General features: G+C 49.6%; 2 protein-coding genes across 5 annotated transcripts; both read left to right on the forward strand.

The window, feature by feature from the left end:
* The first annotated feature begins 1,821 nt into the window (after positions 1–1,821).
* Positions 1,822–10,997, forward strand: LOC100276397 (uncharacterized). 4 transcript variants are annotated; one of them, XM_020553225.2, is made up of 4 exons: positions 1,822–2,219; positions 3,581–3,838; positions 4,217–4,414; positions 4,488–4,606. In XM_020553225.2, exons 1-4 carry the CDS (start codon positions 1,941–1,943, stop codon positions 4,521–4,523), a joined length of 771 nt encoding a protein of 256 aa, XP_020408814.1. In that variant the 5' UTR covers positions 1,822–1,940; the 3' UTR covers positions 4,524–4,606. The 4 variants fall into 4 exon arrangements, with proteins under 4 accessions (XP_020408814.1, XP_008681632.1, XP_008681634.1 ...); XM_008683410.2 differs by having other exon boundaries at positions 4,496–4,606; XM_008683412.3 differs by having other exon boundaries at positions 4,524–4,606.
* A 3,679-nt stretch (positions 10,998–14,676) lies between these two features.
* Positions 14,677–16,013, forward strand: LOC100281240 (uncharacterized). Its single transcript, NM_001154159.2, has one exon. It carries the CDS (start codon positions 14,774–14,776, stop codon positions 15,686–15,688), a length of 915 nt encoding a protein of 304 aa, NP_001147631.1. The 5' UTR covers positions 14,677–14,773; the 3' UTR covers positions 15,689–16,013.
* The last annotated feature ends 1,388 nt before the right edge of the window (positions 16,014–17,401 follow it).

The raw sequence follows: 17,401 nt of genomic DNA on the forward strand, positions 1-17,401 counted from the left end.
TGCAACTGCTGGTGTGGTGTGGATGCAACTGCTGAGTTGCTCTGATGTGATTGCAAGTACTGAATAACTCTGGGAAATTTTGTTAAAAAAATATGATTGCAACTGCTGGTCTGGTGTAATTGCAACTACTGGTCTGGTGTGATTGCAACTTCTATATAACTATGTCCAAAAAACTGTTAAACAAACAATGATTGCAACTGCTGTCTGATGTAATTGCAACTGCTGGTCTGGTGTGATTGCAACTTCTATATAACTATGTCCAAAAATCTGTTAAACAAACAATGATTACAACTGTTGTCTGGTGTAATTGCAACTGCTGGTCTGGTGTGATTGCAACTTCTATATAACTATGTCCAAAAATCTGTTAAACAAACAATGATTGCAACTGTTGTCTGGTGTAATTGCAATTGCTAGTCAGGCGTGCGGGAGGGACGAAGACGAAGCGTCGGTTCGGCCTGGGTGGGGCGGTTGGCTCGGACCAGGTGCTCCTGGCGCGTAGGTTCGGCCTGGGTGCATTCTCTATATTGAATGCACCCAGATGTAATATATAAATACAGTATATATATATATATATATATATATATATATATATATATATATATATATATATATATATATATATATATATATATATAGATATAGATCTGGATCCATTTCTAAGCATCCCTCAACAAAATCCACAGATTTAATCGTAGAAAGAGGGATTAAACCATCTGCTCTGATCTAATCGTAGACTGTCCGTGTCTACGACACGGACAGTCCAGCCATGGAGCCGGACTGTCCGACCTTGCCAGGTAACATATATATAGTGCTCAACACATAATTATGCTGATATAAGTACAATGCCTCTAGAAATATATTTAATTAATATCTTGTTAACATGTTTTTCTATGATCCTATTTGTGCCTACTTCTACAATCGTACATACGTTGCATTACCTCTGTACATGCAAATTTTCATATATATACTTTTGCTTATCATCTATTTTCTATTACATACATATATATACTATACGTTTCGTATTAACTCATATACAATGTTTATATAGAATTTAAGAACTCACAGTCAAATTTGACATCAAGCACAAGACGTGCGACGTACACTAGAAGAGCTCTGTATAAAACTGTTTTGCTAAACTGTTTAATACAATAACTTCAGCTCCGCCGATAAAATTTACAAAGCTAAAACAACAACATCAACAAAACAGAAAACATGTTCAGTATTAAAGTGGAATTGTGCCGAATAAGTCCAAATTAAGTAAAGTTAAGTGGGTGTTTGGCGCTACTCTGAGTTCCAAATTCAGCGCGAAATTGTGGTATATAATATAAATTTAAATGGTTTAAAAATATTTTTAATCTAAATAAAAAACAAAATGTTATCTAAATGTATTCTAAAAGTTTTTAACTTCAGCTTCATGATTTTGTAAAGCTTTTAATTACTGTTTCATCAAATTTTTTTAAAATTGAAGTAGTCCCAAACACTAATAGGGCCTAAATGTCCCAATCCTAAAAAGAAAAAGCAATGATACTGGGATAATTATTTGCCCCGAAAAGCACAAATTTAAGGCCACAATTTTAAAGGCAGTGTTTGGGAAGAGGCAGATTTTGAGAATATGTGTAGGGCACGCTATCCAAGAAAATGTAACAAATAAAACAAAACATTTGGATGTGTATCACATAAAATTTATTTGACAACCAGAATGAACCAAATACGGCCTAAGTTCTGCATAGGTCGACCTGAAAGCCTTGTAATTTGTAAACATAACATCACAGTAACTGGGCTTTATTTAGCAAGGCCTTGATACGGCCTTATTTTGTGGCAGACTGGATTAGCCCATGGACGTCGATGGCCCTCATGAAAATCACAAATTGAGAGAGGGAGAAGGGGGTGGGGGTTACGTAACACGGCGATTCAGGAGGGGATAGCATCGTCATCGCAAAATGCAGGCTCTCCTGCTCCCCGCGCGGGCCGCGCCGCCGACGCCGGCGATGCTTCGGCAGCGTGCGGTTTCTGCCTCCGCGTGTGCGTCGCAGGTCTGCCGCCCCCTATTCGGTGCCGCCAGTTGCATCTCCTGTGGGGTCCACGGAAGCGTTCGGCGGCACCTCACAGTGGCGGTGGCGGCGGCCCCGCCCTCGCCTTCGTCCTCACCTTCGTCGGGACCGCTCTACCCGACGCCTCCACCCACCGAGCAGGAGGTGGAGAGGGTCAAGCTCGAGCAGGTGCTTTGCTAGTTCCTTTTCTTCCTTTGATCTACTGGTTCGAAGCCCCTGGCTCTGTTCCGTTGGTGGAATAGGGTTTTTGCTCCGGTGCTCCCTGGCAACCTTGGTGAGATTCTGAGGCTCCTTTCATCAAGAAATCTAGTTAGCTGCGGACTATGAAGATGATTTCTTGTTTGAGGAAATGCATTTGGGCAGGATTGGTTTTAGGGAACTGGTGCTGTGTCGCTTAGGAATTGTTACAACCTAGGGAAAAGGAACACAAACAAATTTGTGGGGAGCTAGTTGACGGTAGATCTTGTTGGTAGTTGATCATTCTTCATTCTCCACTGTAGCATCAGCTTGTTGTCAGATAGTTGATATGGTTACTCTTGTTCATCAGTGATTTTGAAAGTGTGCCAAATTTCTGACTGTCATTTTTTCCTTAGCTTTTATTGCTTTCCAAGTTTAAATGATTTTGAAAGTGTGTCAAATTTCTGACTGTCATTTTTTCTTAAGCTTTTATTGCTTTCCAATTTTAAAAGTATCAATGAAGGCATGCTTGCAGTTTGGTTCCATGTGCTTATTAGGATTTCTTAGTTCATGCCTATGGCACTTACCACTTAGGTTCCTTATTTAATACAAGAGGCATGAAAAAAATGAAGGGCGGGCCTGGTGCATTGGTAGACCCTATCGTCTGTAACCGGAAGGTCCCGGGTTTGAGCCCCAGCCTCTCCATATTATGCTGGTAAGGCTTGGCGTTTAAAGATAACCTTCCCTAGACCCCGCACAGTATGGGAAGCCTGTGGCACTGGGTATGCCCTTTAGGCATGAAAAAATAGTTTTAACTCATATGCCATTTAATTTAGGTATAAAAATTATTTGGATGTAGACTTTGGAGCACAGAATTGGGAATTAACTTTCTTAAATTTTGTTGTTTGGTTACACATGAAATTGAGATTTGGAATCAGAGACTTAATTCCCTGGAATTGGACTATAACTAGAAACTCCCTTCTCAATACAGAGCGTCACCCCTTTGAATTGCGTGGAATTAGACCGCACAATTCTAAACTCCAATTCAGTGACATCCAAACAATAGAATTGAAATTATATCTCATTTCAATACTATGGCTGATTTGGTATTGAACTCAATTCAATTTCATGCCTTCCAATATCGACATCCAAACGGAGCATAAGGGAAATTCTAGTATCATGAGCTGGTAAATCTGCAATCTTTGTTGTTTGAAATCATGTCGCTTATTCACATGGTGTCATTGTTAAATCGATTATGTGTTTCTTGTTTACCTCTAAATGGCCTCACACATCTTTAGTGATTCTGAAATTTTGGTCTTTCTCTATTTCTTTTGTATTGGCTAAATGGACAGGTTATGAGGAGACTAGAGAAAACAGCAAGGTATTTCAAGAATTTGGGTACCCTGGGGTTCTGGTCCCAATTGGTGTGCACAATTATTTCTGCTGGAATTTTGGCATTCTCTACAGTTGTAACGGGGAAGGTGACATCACCCTTTACATTCTATGCAACTGCTGCTGGTATTGCTGCTGCTTTTATTTCAGTCTTCTGGTCATTTGGTTACATCCGTCTCTCTGAAAGGCTTAGAAAAACATCCAAAGAACCTGCTAAGGTACCCCCTTTTCTCAATTATGCACTGATTTTACATTGCGCCGATTTTTCATTGTTAGCCGCAATAACAGAACTATTTACATGATAGGAGCTTTCCCAAAAATCTTCATAGACATCTTTCCAGTGGAAATTCTCTGCACTTTTTTTCCCACTGGCTTTGGCTCTTCTTTTTTACCTACCTACTGCCATTCCTTGTGCTACCGAGCTGGTTCAGACCAGGATGTTTATCAACTATCATAGATAAATCTTCAAGCTACTTTTCGATATATGTATTAGAAAGTTAACTTTGTTTGGCAAGTGTGGTTAAGTTAGAAATGAAACTATTTTTTTGCATAATTTCATTTAGATAATATGAAATTCTTAATTAATTGCTTTTCAGGCTCCTCCACGTGCTGATGTTGTTAAGAGCCTTAAAAATGGCATCGTGGTTAATATTCTTGGGATGGGCGCTGCTGTTCTCGGCATGCAAGCTACTGTTGGTGCTTTGGTAGCAAAAGCTCTCACAACCTCTGCAGTACCCTATTATCAGGCTGCTGGCCAAAGCCCTGTCTTGGCTTTAGATGTTTTCCTAGTTCAGGTACTCCATTGTTTACTCCTATTACCATTTGGCATGAATCATTCTCTCATCGAAGTTTGCACCTGACCACCAGTCAACCAGTGCCATTGGTATGATCTCTACTCCTTAGGTTGTATGAGTGGTGGGGGGTAGAGCGCAGGCTGGAAGAACGGGGGCGAGAGGACGCCGTGCTGTCGCACGGCTGGGCACAATGAGAGGCAAGGAAATAATCTCTTCTTTAGATTAATTTCTCGCTGACCATCCTGGTTACAGAGATAGGACTTATATAGTCCCTGATCGAAACAAACTCCCCTAACAACTCCTTATTTCTAGGACTTATCTAATCTGTAACAAACTCCCTATCCTAACAAACTCCCTCTAACAGCTCCTTACTTCTAGGACTTATCTAATCTGTTTGCAACAGAAATTGCTAATAACTCTCTATGCTTTATCTGCGCCGTCCCTTACAATGGGCCGGCCAGTCGGCCTTTTAGACCTCCGGCTGTACACATTGCCGGTCATAACATCTCTCCCTCCCTCGACGAACAGCTCGTCCTCGAGCTGAAATTGAGGGTATGAAGCTGTGAACTGCTGCAGGGGCTCCCATGTTGCATCTTCTGGCTTTGCTTCACTCCACTGCACTAGCACGTGCCATTGTCCTCTCTTCAATCGGGCTCTGATAATCTTCTCTGGAGATGGCAGCAGTCGACCGTTTTCCATCGGTGGCATGGCTGGAGGCAGTAAGGGGGGACTACCCCGAAATGGCTTGAGGAGTCCCACATGGAAGACGTCGTGAATGCGTGTCCCTTTTGGCAGCTCCAGTCTGTACGCCACAGTGCCCACCCTTTCAATCACACAGAATGGTCCTGCATATCGTGGTCTCAGCTTCCCTTTAGGGTGGTCGACTAGTGACTGGGCATTTCGATGTAGGAGACGGAGCCAAACCCAATCATCAATGCTGAACTTGAGCTCACGGTGTCGCCCATCATAAAACCTGCGTGCGTGTTCTTGAGCTTGTAGTAGCCTGTCTCTGACCTCCCCAAGGAACAGGTCACGTTCCTGAAGCATCTGGTCCACAATTTGAGTTTCAGCAGTCCTAGGTTGATATGGAACAAGTGGTGGAGGATCTCTTCCATAAACTACACGAAACGGAGTTGTTTTCAGTGCTGAATGGTATGATGTATTGTAGCAATACTCAGCCCAGGCTAGCCAGTCCACCCAAGCCCTAGGTCGCTCCCCCGTGATGCATCTCAAATACATGGCAATGGTTTTGTTGACTACTTCAGACTGACCATCTGTTTGGGGATGAAATGCTGTACTCATCTTCAATTTCACCCCTGCAAGTTTGAAGAGATCTTTCCAAACATTTCCTGTAAACACCGGATCCCGATCACTGACTATGGAACTTGGGAAGCCGTGTAGTCTTACTATGCCCTCAAAGAAGGCTCGAGCTACTGTGGCTGCGGTGTATGGGTGATTCATGGCAATGAAGTGTGCATATTTAGAGAACCGATCAACCACTGTCAATATTACCGATTTTCCATGGACCTTTGGCAGACCCTCAATGAAGTCCATTGCAATATCTGCCCATACTTGTCGTGGTACTTCTAAAGGATGAAGCAGGCCTGCTGGCTGAAGAGCCTCGGTTTTATTCTTTTGGCAGATGACACAGGAGCGCACCCAATCCTTTACTAGTGCCTTGTCTTTGTGCATGAAGAAGTCTGATCTGAGCCTATGTAGTGTCTTTTGTACTCCACCGTGTCCTGCAGAATGTGCGGCCTCTAGTATTGCTGGAATGAGTGTGGAGGAGGCTGGTACAAACACCCGGCTGCCATGCATTATTAGTCCCTCCTGTGTATGCCATGGATCCCCCAAGCTTCCTTCTTTGATTTGTGCACTGAGCTGCTGCCCTTCCTCGCTGTGTGCACATTCTTCTTCTAGATCTTTGTACAGTTGGAAAGTGGGTGCTGTCAGAGCATAAATTGATTCATTGGTTGTATCACGGCGCGATAATGCATCCGCCACTGTGTTAAGTCTTCCTGCCCTATATTCTACCTTGAAGTCAAATCCAAACAGTTTACTAATCCACTGATGTTGTGGTACTGTTGACAATCGTTGGTCCAACATATATTTGAGGCTAAAATGGTCAGTACGCACCACAAACTGTCTACCCCATAAGTACGGACGCCAATGGCGTACTGCTTGTACCAATCCAATGAGCTCTCTTTCATAGGCTGCTAGCTTTATATGGCGTGCTGCAAAGGGCCGGCTGAAGAAGGCTATAGGTCCTTGGTCTTGGTGTAGGACAGCACCAAATCCTGACCCTGACGCGTCGCAGTCCACTATGAAAGGGCACTCGAAATCTGGGAGCTGCAGTACTGGCGCTGAGGAGAGTGCCTGTTTAAGTGTTTGGAATGCTGAGTCTGCGTCGGTTGACCACTTGAAGCCTTCTTTCTTGAGGAGCTTTGTTAATGGAGCAGCGATTACTCCAAAATCCTTGATGAATTTCCGGTAATAGCCTGCTAGTCCCAAAAATCCTCGCAGACCCCGTGGTGATTTTGGGATTGGCCATGATGTTACTGCCTCAATCTTGCTACTGTCCATGGCCACCCCTTTGGCTGATATTATGTGTCCCAAATAAGCAACAGATGTAGCCCCGAAGTTACACTTGGACTCTTTGACAAAGAGCTTGTTGGTGTGTAGCGTTTCTAGGACTGCCTTGACATGTATTAGATGTTCTGTCCATGTTGCACTGTATATGAGAATGTCATCAAAGAATACGAGGACAAAACGACGGAGAAACCCTCCCAATACTTCATTCATTAAAGCCTGAAATGTTGCTGGGGCATTTGAGAGGCCAAATGGCATAACCAAAAACTCAAAGTGCCCATGGTGCGTCCGGAAGGCAGTTTTGTGGACATCATCTGGGTGAACCCGAACCTGATGATAACCAGAACGGAGGTCCAACTTAGTGAAAAATTTTGCCCCTTGAAGCTCATCGAGTAGTTCATCGACCACTGGTATAGGGAATTTATCCTTGACTGTTTTCTCATTGAGTGCCCTGTAGTCAATGCAGAAACGCCATGAATTATCTGGTTTCTTTACTAGAAGGACAGGTGCTGAAAAAGCTGAGGTGCTATATCTGATAATGCCTTGCTCTAACATGGTCATGCACTGTGCCTCAAGCTCATCCTTTTGAAGTTGTGGGTACCTATATGGCCGAACTGCTACTGGTACTGTTCCTGGCAGAAGATGGATCCTGTGATCACACCTTCTAGCTGGGGGAAGGCCACTAGGTGTGGTAAACACTTCCTGGAACTGTTGTAGCAAGCGGTCCATCATAGGTTTTGAATCTTCACTTGCTGCATTGACTGTTCGAACTGCCGGGTGCATGTGAATGTCATCTCGTGAGGAGCCCATGCCTTTCCATAGAATCCGCTTGCCTCGTCTCCAGAAGGCAAGACACAAATCTTCCAGATCCCAAAGGGTTGGCCCCAGGGTGCGCAAAAACTGGACTCCGAGGATAATATCGAAGGAGTCCAGTGGAATGGCATATGCGTCCATTAGGAAGTCCTCGAGGCCGATAGTCATGCTAATGCTGTTTGGGAACCTGCAGCAGGAGACCTTGTCACCGTTTGCCACCGTAGCATGGAGACCTTGGCTGGGATTGTACTCCAGTTTAAGAGTGCTTGCAGTGCCTAAGTTGATAAAGTTGTGAGTAGAACCCGTGTCCAGTAGTGCTGTGAGAGCATGTCCTCTGATAGATACCTCTAGCTGCATTGTGCCCTCAGATTGAATACCAGTCAAAGCATGCAGTGATATCACTGGTTCTGGTTCCTCAAGATCGGTCTCCATGGCTTCCCCCTCCTCAAAATCAGTGACCTCTAGATAGAACAGCCGAGGGCATCGGTGTCCTCTGACATACTGCTCGTCACAATTGTAACAGAGCCCCTGACGACGACGCTCGGCCATCTCAGCCGGTGTCAGCTTCTTGAATGGTCGTTGCGGCGCTGTACTAACTGCTGTTGGAATTTGTGGCTGTAGTGCCGGGACAGGTACTGATGGGCGATGGGGCTGTCGCAGAGCCTTGCTGGGTGTTGCTGCTGGATGGATGTCCAGGGCCTGGGATCTCCTTTCATATGCTCGCGCTAAGCTCAGCGCTTGATTAAGGTCTCGTGGCGCCATAAGCTCCACATCGATCTTGATCCGATCCGGTAGTCCTGCAGTGAATAGTTGCACCTGCTGCTCCTGGGAGAGAGGTGCTGTTTGGGCTAGCAGATCCCAAAATCTTTCCTGATAATCATCCACTGTCGTGCGAAAGGGTAGTCGTGCCAGTTCACCCAATGGATTGCTGCGAAGTGGCGGTCCAAACCTTTGCTGGCAGAGCTGTTTGAAATGAGACCATGATAATGGCGGTGCATCACGCTGGAGCTGTCCATACCAGGTTCGGGCGACCCCTGTCATGTGATATGAGGCCAGCCAGACCTTCTCCTCTTCTATCGTGCGTTGGCCATCGAAAAACTGGTCACACCGGTTTAACCACTGGATGGGGTCCTCCTTGCCATCAAACGTGGCGAATTCCAGTCGGTGGAAACGGGGAACGCCGACCATGGATGATGGGAATGGGTTGCTGGGCATGTGCTGTGGAATGTTTGGCATTTGTGGCAGAGGTGATGGCGAGTGCGGCAAGGGCAGTAGGTGGATTGGCAGGGGTGTGGTGGTGGTTGTGTATGCGGCGGCGGAGGTGTGGATGGGCTGCGGGGGTAAGGATCCCTCAGGGACTAGTGTGGTTGGCGGCAGGCCGCCGTACCCTGGCATGCCGTAGGGGCAGCCAGATGGAGGTGTATCAGCTGAGGTTCCTGGATTTTTTTCCATGGCCGTGACGCGAGATGAGATGGAGGACATCTGGGAGTTGAACTCCCCCAGCTGGCGCTGCATGTCGGCGAGCATCGTGGTGATCGACTCCAACGATGGCGGCACCGTGGCGGAGGCCAAACTATCGCCGGTGTTGGACCCTGGCATCTCCGATACCAGATTGGTATGATCTCTACTCCTTAGGTTGTATGAGTGGTGGGGGGTAGAGCGCAGGCTGGAAGAACGGGGGCGAGAGGACGCCGTGCTGTCGCACGGCTGGGCACAATGAGAGGCAAGGAAATAATCTCTTCTTTAGATTAATTTCTCGCTGACCATCCTGGTTACAGAGATAGGACTTATATAGTCCCTGATCGAAACAAACTCCCCTAACAACTCCTTATTTCTAGGACTTATCTAATCTGTAACAAACTCCCTATCCTAACAAACTCCCTCTAACAGCTCCTTACTTCTAGGACTTATCTAATCTGTTTGCAACAGAAATTGCTAATAACTCTCTATGCTTTATCTGCGCCGTCCCTTACAATGGGCCGGCCAGTCGGCCTTTTAGACCTCCGGCTGTACACATTGCCGGTCATAACAGCCATTCTCTTGTTTTCAGCATTACCTTAATCAGCCTTTTTTGGATAAACTACCTTGATTTTGAGTACTGCAACTAACTTCATTTTTACCTGAAAATAGTCCATCTATATGGCTGTAAATTAATATATTATAATAATATATTTTGTAATTAATCTAATGTTATTTATTGATATCATAAATATTGATACCTTTTATTTGTATTTGGTTAAACTTAAGATAAAAACATGATATTCTGCTAAAATCGGGGTTTGCTAGAAAGTATTAGCAACATTTATATCTCTTAATAAGTTTATGATAAAAATAGTGAACGATCTATCTAAGATACTAATTACATAGTCCCTCCACATCCAAATTGTAAATCGTTTTGCACAAAATTTAAGTCAATCTTGTAAAATTCTGACTACAAATAACGGTTGTTATTTAGTTTTGAAACCTAATAGTCATATGCACCAAAGTATAAATGCATGAATAGTTCATTTGTATTTTTTTAAAAAACATTGGTCAAAGCTATATTTTGGAGTGTTGTTGTCTTAAGCGACTTATAATTTAATTATAATTCAAACCTGTAGGGAGTACTATAAATATTAATCTTTATATATATATATTTGGAGGTTAAATCCGTTTGACTCGTCGAAACGACCCTTGTTTTGGAACGGATGGAGCAGAAAATAAAAATAAAATGCACTGGTAGCTGTTCGTTACTTGTATTAAAGAGCATTTAACATCAACGTGTAACAGTAACTAACCTTTGTTAATCCTCATGTTGAGCAGGCTTCAGCGAACACCATCCTGTCGCATTTCCTTGGGGTGGCGAGCTCCCTGGAGCTGCTGCGCTCGGTGTCACTGCCTCCAGCAGAAGCCGCCGTCCCGGCCCCGGCCCCTGCACGGGCCTGAGCCATGGCCCGTTGGGCAGGTCAAGAAAAACCTTCAATCCTTGGCTTTGGCTCTAGACAGTTGCTATTTCTTGATTGCATGTACAACTTGCATCAAGAATACATACACATCGATGCCTTCCAGTTCACCTGGACGCAACATGTTCGCGTAATTCCCGCCGAGTGTGAGCTCTTGCATGAGCACTCGCGAACCACATGTGGCGCTTGTTTGCTGTGCAAGTGCAAGTGAGTGCAGTGACCGGCTCTCGCTCGTTCTTAATCATTGTACCCGTTTCGCTGGTCTCAACTCTCACAGCACAGCGGTCAGCACTAGCACGGCCCGAACAGTTTTCCTGGCGGGCCTGCTGGAGGATGATGACCACTTCCACTGGGCCAACCCGCCGGTTTGCACGGGAGTCGGTTACGGCCAGCCGGCCAATGATGCACGCACATCTCATCCTCCGCATTCACCACCGCTTGTCCGCTTGCGGGGCGCTGGAATCCGCGTAGCGTGCTACCAGCTATGCACGCACGCGAAACACATTCCGACGGCGGCGTGTTTACCGGCGAGCCTGCGTGTGCCGTGTGTCGTCCTTTATCCCGATCCCCGTCTCGTCGCCACCCACCCACCGGACAGCCGTACGTATGCACTTCACTGCTACTCCGGTGGCGATGGTGATCAATTCTCGGATCCACCCACACGCGGAACCACCAACCAAACCAGCCGCCCGCCGCGGAGCCGGAGCAACAACGCTGAACCCCGGGTGGACGCGACACGACACGAGACAGACTCAGAGAGGCCAGAGCACCAAACGGGGCCTGAAATATCCCGAATCCCAGACGACGGCACGGCGGACGGTTGCGGTTGGGGCTGTGGGGATCGCGCCCGTCGCGGGTACGTACGTGGTGCTGGTACGAGCGCTCCGTACACGGCCCGCCGGGTCTCTGGACCGCGCGCGCATAAACAAAGCCGCACGGCCGTTTGGTGGGCGGCCAGCAGGGATTCCCGCCGTGTACGCGGCAAGCGGCGTGGAGTGAATCTTGGACTAATAGGCGAGCGAGTGGCCCTCTCGTCTAGTCATCTCCTCCCCTTTTGCCAGCCCGGAGATAAAATAACAACGCCTGAGTGGCCCCTCTCGTCTAGTCATCGGGAGCGAGGGAAGTTGCAAGGAAGCTGCGCGCGTGACTGGCTGGAACGGGTAAGGAGGTTGTTTGGTCTGGTTCGGTCGCCGTGGAGGTGGATCTGCCCGCCCGCCCATCCCTCTATTCTATTGCAACGGGATCAGCCACACCCGCATGGTACAGTCCAGTACAGTACCCGCCCGGTGTCGGTGCGGTGGGAGGCCGTTAAAGCCTCGCCAGCCAGGCTGGCCCTGCGCCTCCCCAGATCCAACACGTCCCAGGTCCCGCCCCGCTCCTACCCTCTCTCTCTCTCGGATGCCGATGCGATGCAGATGCGGCCTGCCTGCCGCCTCCTCTGACTTCTTTTCGCTCCTTTTCCCCTGCTGCTTTCATTGAGGCGTTCGAGGGCGGGGCGCGGCCGTCGTCGTCTAGCGCGACGCGTTCTGGGGCCATTGCATGTACGCGGTACTGGAGAGTAGTACGTGGAGCCGCCTCGCGTATCGGCTGGCTGGGCCTCGACACGGACAGCGTGTGGTTTCATTGCATTGGCGTGCGTTGCAATCTGGACGCGATGGGGGGAGGAGATCGGCCGGTCCATCCGTTTGCTTCGCTGTGCTGCGCGCTGCTCCCCCGTGGAGGTGGTTGCTTCCTGCAGAGGATGGGGTGGTGCCGTGGTGGGACTTGAAGTCAATGCTCCCAGTGCTCTTTACGGTGCCTGCCTGCCGCCCATCACCTATCGGTCGCCGCCTACCTCCCCGTTCTTACCCAAACGGTTGCACTTGCTCACTTGCATGCACCTAGGCGGTAGCTTCCTCTCTCTCTCCAAGTTACTCCATGATGCGCCCGCCCGTAACCCAGTCTCGAGCTGGCAGATGATGACGCGTCGTCGTAGCCCACTCGTACCATGCACTCCACTAATCAAAGCCCCGCCACATGGACATGGAAGCAGTGTGTGTATAGCACATGCTTACAACATGACCAGCTACAACGCAGTAGCAGTAACCACGATCCAGCGGCCGGTCCGGTAATAACCGGGCACGTTTTTTTATTCTAGACTCAACTCACAGTCACACCAGCAGTGGCAGTGCCAGCTCCTGCCGGGTGCCGGCCGTACGGGTACGAGCCACTCGTGGGCTCGAGGCGCGTCAGAGCGAGCGCACACGCACACGCACAGGAGAGACACCTGGGCCGCGGGAGCTGAGCTGTGCCCATAACTGCCATGCCCTCCTCCCTCCACGAAATCGCGCCGGTTTTATTGCCCCGCGCGCCCCACCCTTGCCCCGAGAGATTGCGCTCCAGCCTGGCCCCGGGCCCCGCCACCCGCAAACCGCCGCGCCCCTTCCCCTGTCGCCTTCCTCCCCTGTCGGCCCACCGCGTGCCTCCCTCGCTGCCCCGCGGGACCGGCCGCTGCGTCGCCCGAGCTGTCAGCGGCGGACCGGGTCCCATCGGTGCGGTGGCGGGAGACTCCCCTCCCAACCGTCGCGCACAGCGGTCGTACTGTCCGGCTTGTACACATGTACGGGCGCGCGGGCAGGGGTTTGGGGGTTGGGGCGGACGGGGACTGGCGCGGCACGGGCGACTCATCAATTCGCCGGGATGGGCCGCGGGTCGGGTACACGCGCCGTGCCGCTCTGCGCTGAGCTTGCATGATTTGATTCCAGCTCCAAGGGGGATGGACCGATGGATGGATTGATGGGTTCCGTTGGAGGTCTTGTTCGTTTATGTCGGATTGGTGGGTCGGAACGATTCCGAGCCGAATTGCTTCTCTAATTTATATAAATTTTGATTAACCGGAACGATTCCGGGTGCAATCCTATGTAACCGAACAAGGCTGGAAGGAACTCTTGCCCGGCCACCGGATTAAAAAATAAAAAAAAAAATCAAAACTAGTCCTCCGAACCTTCTGCAGGCGAGAGCGAATGTTACTGCTACTCAGTGGAAGAAAGCTACTCAGTAGAAGGAAGGAACTCCAGTGAGTTAGCATCATGGACCGTTTCAACTTTAAAATTCACATAAATGTTGCTATCTCAATTTTCGAATATTTGTCACTCCCTAGTTTATTTTTGAATAAAACACGATAAATAAAAAGAATCCGGTGACTAGAATTTTGTTCGTTCCTTTGGTAGTTGGGTTATAGCAGGGATTACATTCTTGTTTGTGATTTCCAAAAACCATTTTGTTGAACAAAATTTGACTTCTATATTTTCAAATTTGAAATCAGAATACATAAAACTAGGATTACGTTCTCGCTCGGTAAGGTGATCTGTGGGTTTAGTGCCTCTAAACTTATGTATCCATTCGTGTACAAACCGGATCTCTGCTTCTTTTGGTTGTGGCCGCTGCTTCTTCATTTTCTGTTTGGGTTTAATTCATACTAGTTTCTACTATTTTTACGATGAATTTAAACAACTGATTTTATTTCGAAACTAAAATGCCACCGAAAAAGCTGTTGTATATACTAGAAAGCTGTCGTGGAGCTTCAGCCATTGCTAGAATAAAAGCTGAGGTGCCCCTATTTTCGTTGGTCAGTTTTAACGTTCTCGTGCGTTTGACGGTACGGAACCACCGAAAAAAACTAACAATTCAAATTTCAAACCGCCCGGGGACCCTTTGATTAACAGCCAAACTGCCTTGGTCCCCCGCTCAGCCCGTCGGCTCCGCGCTACCACTGCCAGACGGGACCTAAATGTTCCCGACCCCACCTGCCATCGAGACGGGAGGAAACGACGCGAGCCCCGAGCATGAGGTGGCACCTCGCCAGCTGTACCCCGGTGACGAAGCCACCGGCCGCTCCCGGTCACCCGCTATATAATGCCCGGCTTCGCCTTCCCCTTCCTCCAGCCACGGATCGAGACGTCCCAATCGAGCTAATCTCACACCGCCAGTGCCAGTGCCAGCGGCAGCTGCTAATCCGTGCCGTGTTCCAGCAGCGATGGGAGTGGAGTCGGAGTGCGACAGGATAAAGGGCCCCTGGAGCCCCGAGGAGGACGAGGCGCTGCGGCGTCTCGTGGAGCGCCACGGCGCGCGGAACTGGACGGCGATCGGGCGCGGCATCCCGGGGCGGTCGGGGAAGTCGTGCCGGCTGCGGTGGTGCAACCAGCTGTCGCCGCAGGTGGAGCGCCGCCCCTTCACGCCCGAGGAGGACGCCGCGATCCTGGCCGCGCACGCCCGGCTGGGCAACCGGTGGGCCGCCATCGCGCGCCTTCTCCCGGGGCGCACCGACAACGCCGTTAAGAACCACTGGAACTCGTCGCTCAAGCGGAAGCTCGCCACCGCCACGGCGACCTCCAGCGGCAGCGATGCTGAGCGGGCGTGCAAGCGCGCAAGCCCTGGCCCGGGGAGCCCGACGGCGTCGGACCGCAGCGACCTCAGCCACGGCTGCGGCGCCGCGCAGGTGTTCCGTCCCGTCCCGCGCGCCGGAGGCTTCGACGCCATCAGCGCCGCAGACGTGCGCCCTCCGCCCCCGCCAGCAGTCGCAGACGAGGACCCGCTCACCTCGCTCTCCCTCTCGCTGCCGGGGCTGGACCAGTCGCCGTCGGGCTTCCACCACGACAGCGCCCGGAGCCACTTCCAGGAGCTCTCCCCCTCGTCGTCCCCGTCGCCGCAGTCTACTCCACCCGCCTTCCCTCCGCAGGCGGCTCCGTCTCAGTCGTCGTACGCGTTCAGCGGCGAGCTGGTTGCCGCGATGCAGGAGATGATCCGCGCCGAGGTGCGCAAGTACATGTCCGGCGCGGGGCTCCGCGCCGGATGCGGGCCCGGGGCCGTGGGCGAGGTGTGCATGCCGCAGCTGGTGGAGGGTGTGATGCGCGCCGCCGCGGAGCGCGTCGGCGTCGTCACACGGCCGTAGAAACCCGGAAACGGACCAAATCAGATCTGATCAATGCGAAGCATTGTGTTAATTAAGATCCCGTCCGTCCTGTGTAGCAGCGCTACGTAGACTACTACTACTACTAGTCGTTCTCTGGCCGTTGTATTTAGCAGAGGAGCTCGCGTTTGTTTATTCTTCGGCGGCTGTCGCTCTGAATCCAGAAAGGAACAGAGCGGCGGTGTAAAGCCGGGAGCGGAAGCGGAGGTTGGCAATAATCGAGATCGAGCCTGCCATTTCTATAACCGGATGTGGCCGCGGCTTGCTCAGAAAGGGGATGTGATTTGTGCTGATCCGCCGATGCCAATGTGCGCCCAAAACCGACGCTTGGTTGCGTTGCGCCAGATCTGCGCCGATTTGGAACGTCTCTTCCGCTGTTCCAGTTTCCACTTTGCTGTACTGCGCGAGTCACGAGCGCGAGCGCAACCCAACAAAATGACGGATCAGAGCCAGGATAGTACAGAACGGCAGCTCCGCCTCTTCCTTTCACATCAGGAGCTCTGGATCCTCAAAGCACTTCTCATTGTTCTATTGGAATCATGCGATGATTGAACTCGATAAAAAAATCGATAAGAGCTGATTTGGTGATCCGGGATCCCGGGAGGATCGAAGGGGATTGAGGGGGAAATTAGTTCATTTCCCCCTCAATCCCCTCTAATCCTACCGGGATCCCCTTGTCACCAAATCAACCCTAAATTATTGCGTTCCAAACAGGTGAAAACGTGTGGCTGTAACTGTGAGCGGTTGCATCATGTACTGCTAGTAGTTGCGAACTGCTGAACCGGAGCGTGTACTAGAGTCATCACTCATCAGCACAGTTTGAGTTGTGAACTGGCCTACAATCAAGTGAGTGCAGAACGGGCAGTGACAGTGAGTGATCGATCACCGCTATAACAGCCAACAACACGAGACGGCGGCAGCAATTGTAAAAAGCAGCAGAGGTCGCGGACCCTTGCGCAGAACAGTAAAGATGGAGCGGCCAGCGCCCAGCGGCCTGACTTGCAATAGAAAGGATATAGGTCCGCCTCCTGCGCGCGCGTGTGCACTGTGACACACAAGCGGGAGCGGCGGGCGACCTGCTGCAAAGCGCTCTGCACAGCACAAGCATAACCAGGGTGAGCCGATGACATGACTCGACGAGGCTTTGCGCCTCTCGCCTGTTTGTCGCTCTTCCGGAGGCAGGACAGAGTTGGAACATAGGCCTGATTTTGGTTACACTGGGCTTCAAAACTGAGACCATACTTTTGTTCCAGCCTGCCAGCCTGGTAACCAAGGCCTAGTCCGGAGTATCCGAACCCTGCACTAAGGGTGTTTAGTGTACTTTCAGCGGCAGAAAAGTCCAGTGCAGGATGCAGCGCCACTTGTGGCTTGGGTAGCAACGTCTGAAAAAGGTCAGCACAAACATGCAACAAAAACATAGGAAAATGAAAAAAATAGAAAAACTTGGGCAAATCCAATCAAGTAAAAAAAGGTAGAACCTAAGATATGGGCTCCAGTACGACCTGTGAGGAAAAGCATGAAGAACAGTAGGACCGATAGAAATAGGTGTGGGGAGAGAGGGACGACAGCTGTGTAAGTAGGTTTGAGATGTAAACGTGCAACTGAGCCTTCTAATCTTTTCTATTATAATCCAACTGTAAGTCATATTTAACACTTAAACCCTTCACTATTAGCTCACATATTTTTTATCAAAAC

Source organism: Zea mays, chromosome 5 (genome assembly GCF_902167145.1).
Source record: "Zea mays cultivar B73 chromosome 5, Zm-B73-REFERENCE-NAM-5.0, whole genome shotgun sequence".
In the NCBI taxonomy this organism is placed as follows: Eukaryota; Viridiplantae; Streptophyta; class Magnoliopsida; order Poales; family Poaceae; genus Zea; species Zea mays.

Coding starts and splice junctions, on each gene's coding strand:
- LOC100276397 (NM_001150202.3), top strand. CDS start 1,941: ATGCAGGCTCTCCTGCTCCCCGCGCGGGCCGCGCCGCCGACGCCGGCG. Junction 2,220..3,580: donor AGAGGGTCAAGCTCGAGCAG/GTGCTTTGCTAG, acceptor CTAAATGGACAG/GTTATGAGGAGACTAGAGAA. Junction 4,415..10,618: donor TAGATGTTTTCCTAGTTCAG/GTACTCCATTGT, acceptor CATGTTGAGCAG/GCTTCAGCGAACACCATCCT.
- LOC100281240 (NM_001154159.2), top strand. CDS start 14,774: ATGGGAGTGGAGTCGGAGTGCGACAGGATAAAGGGCCCCTGGAGCCCC.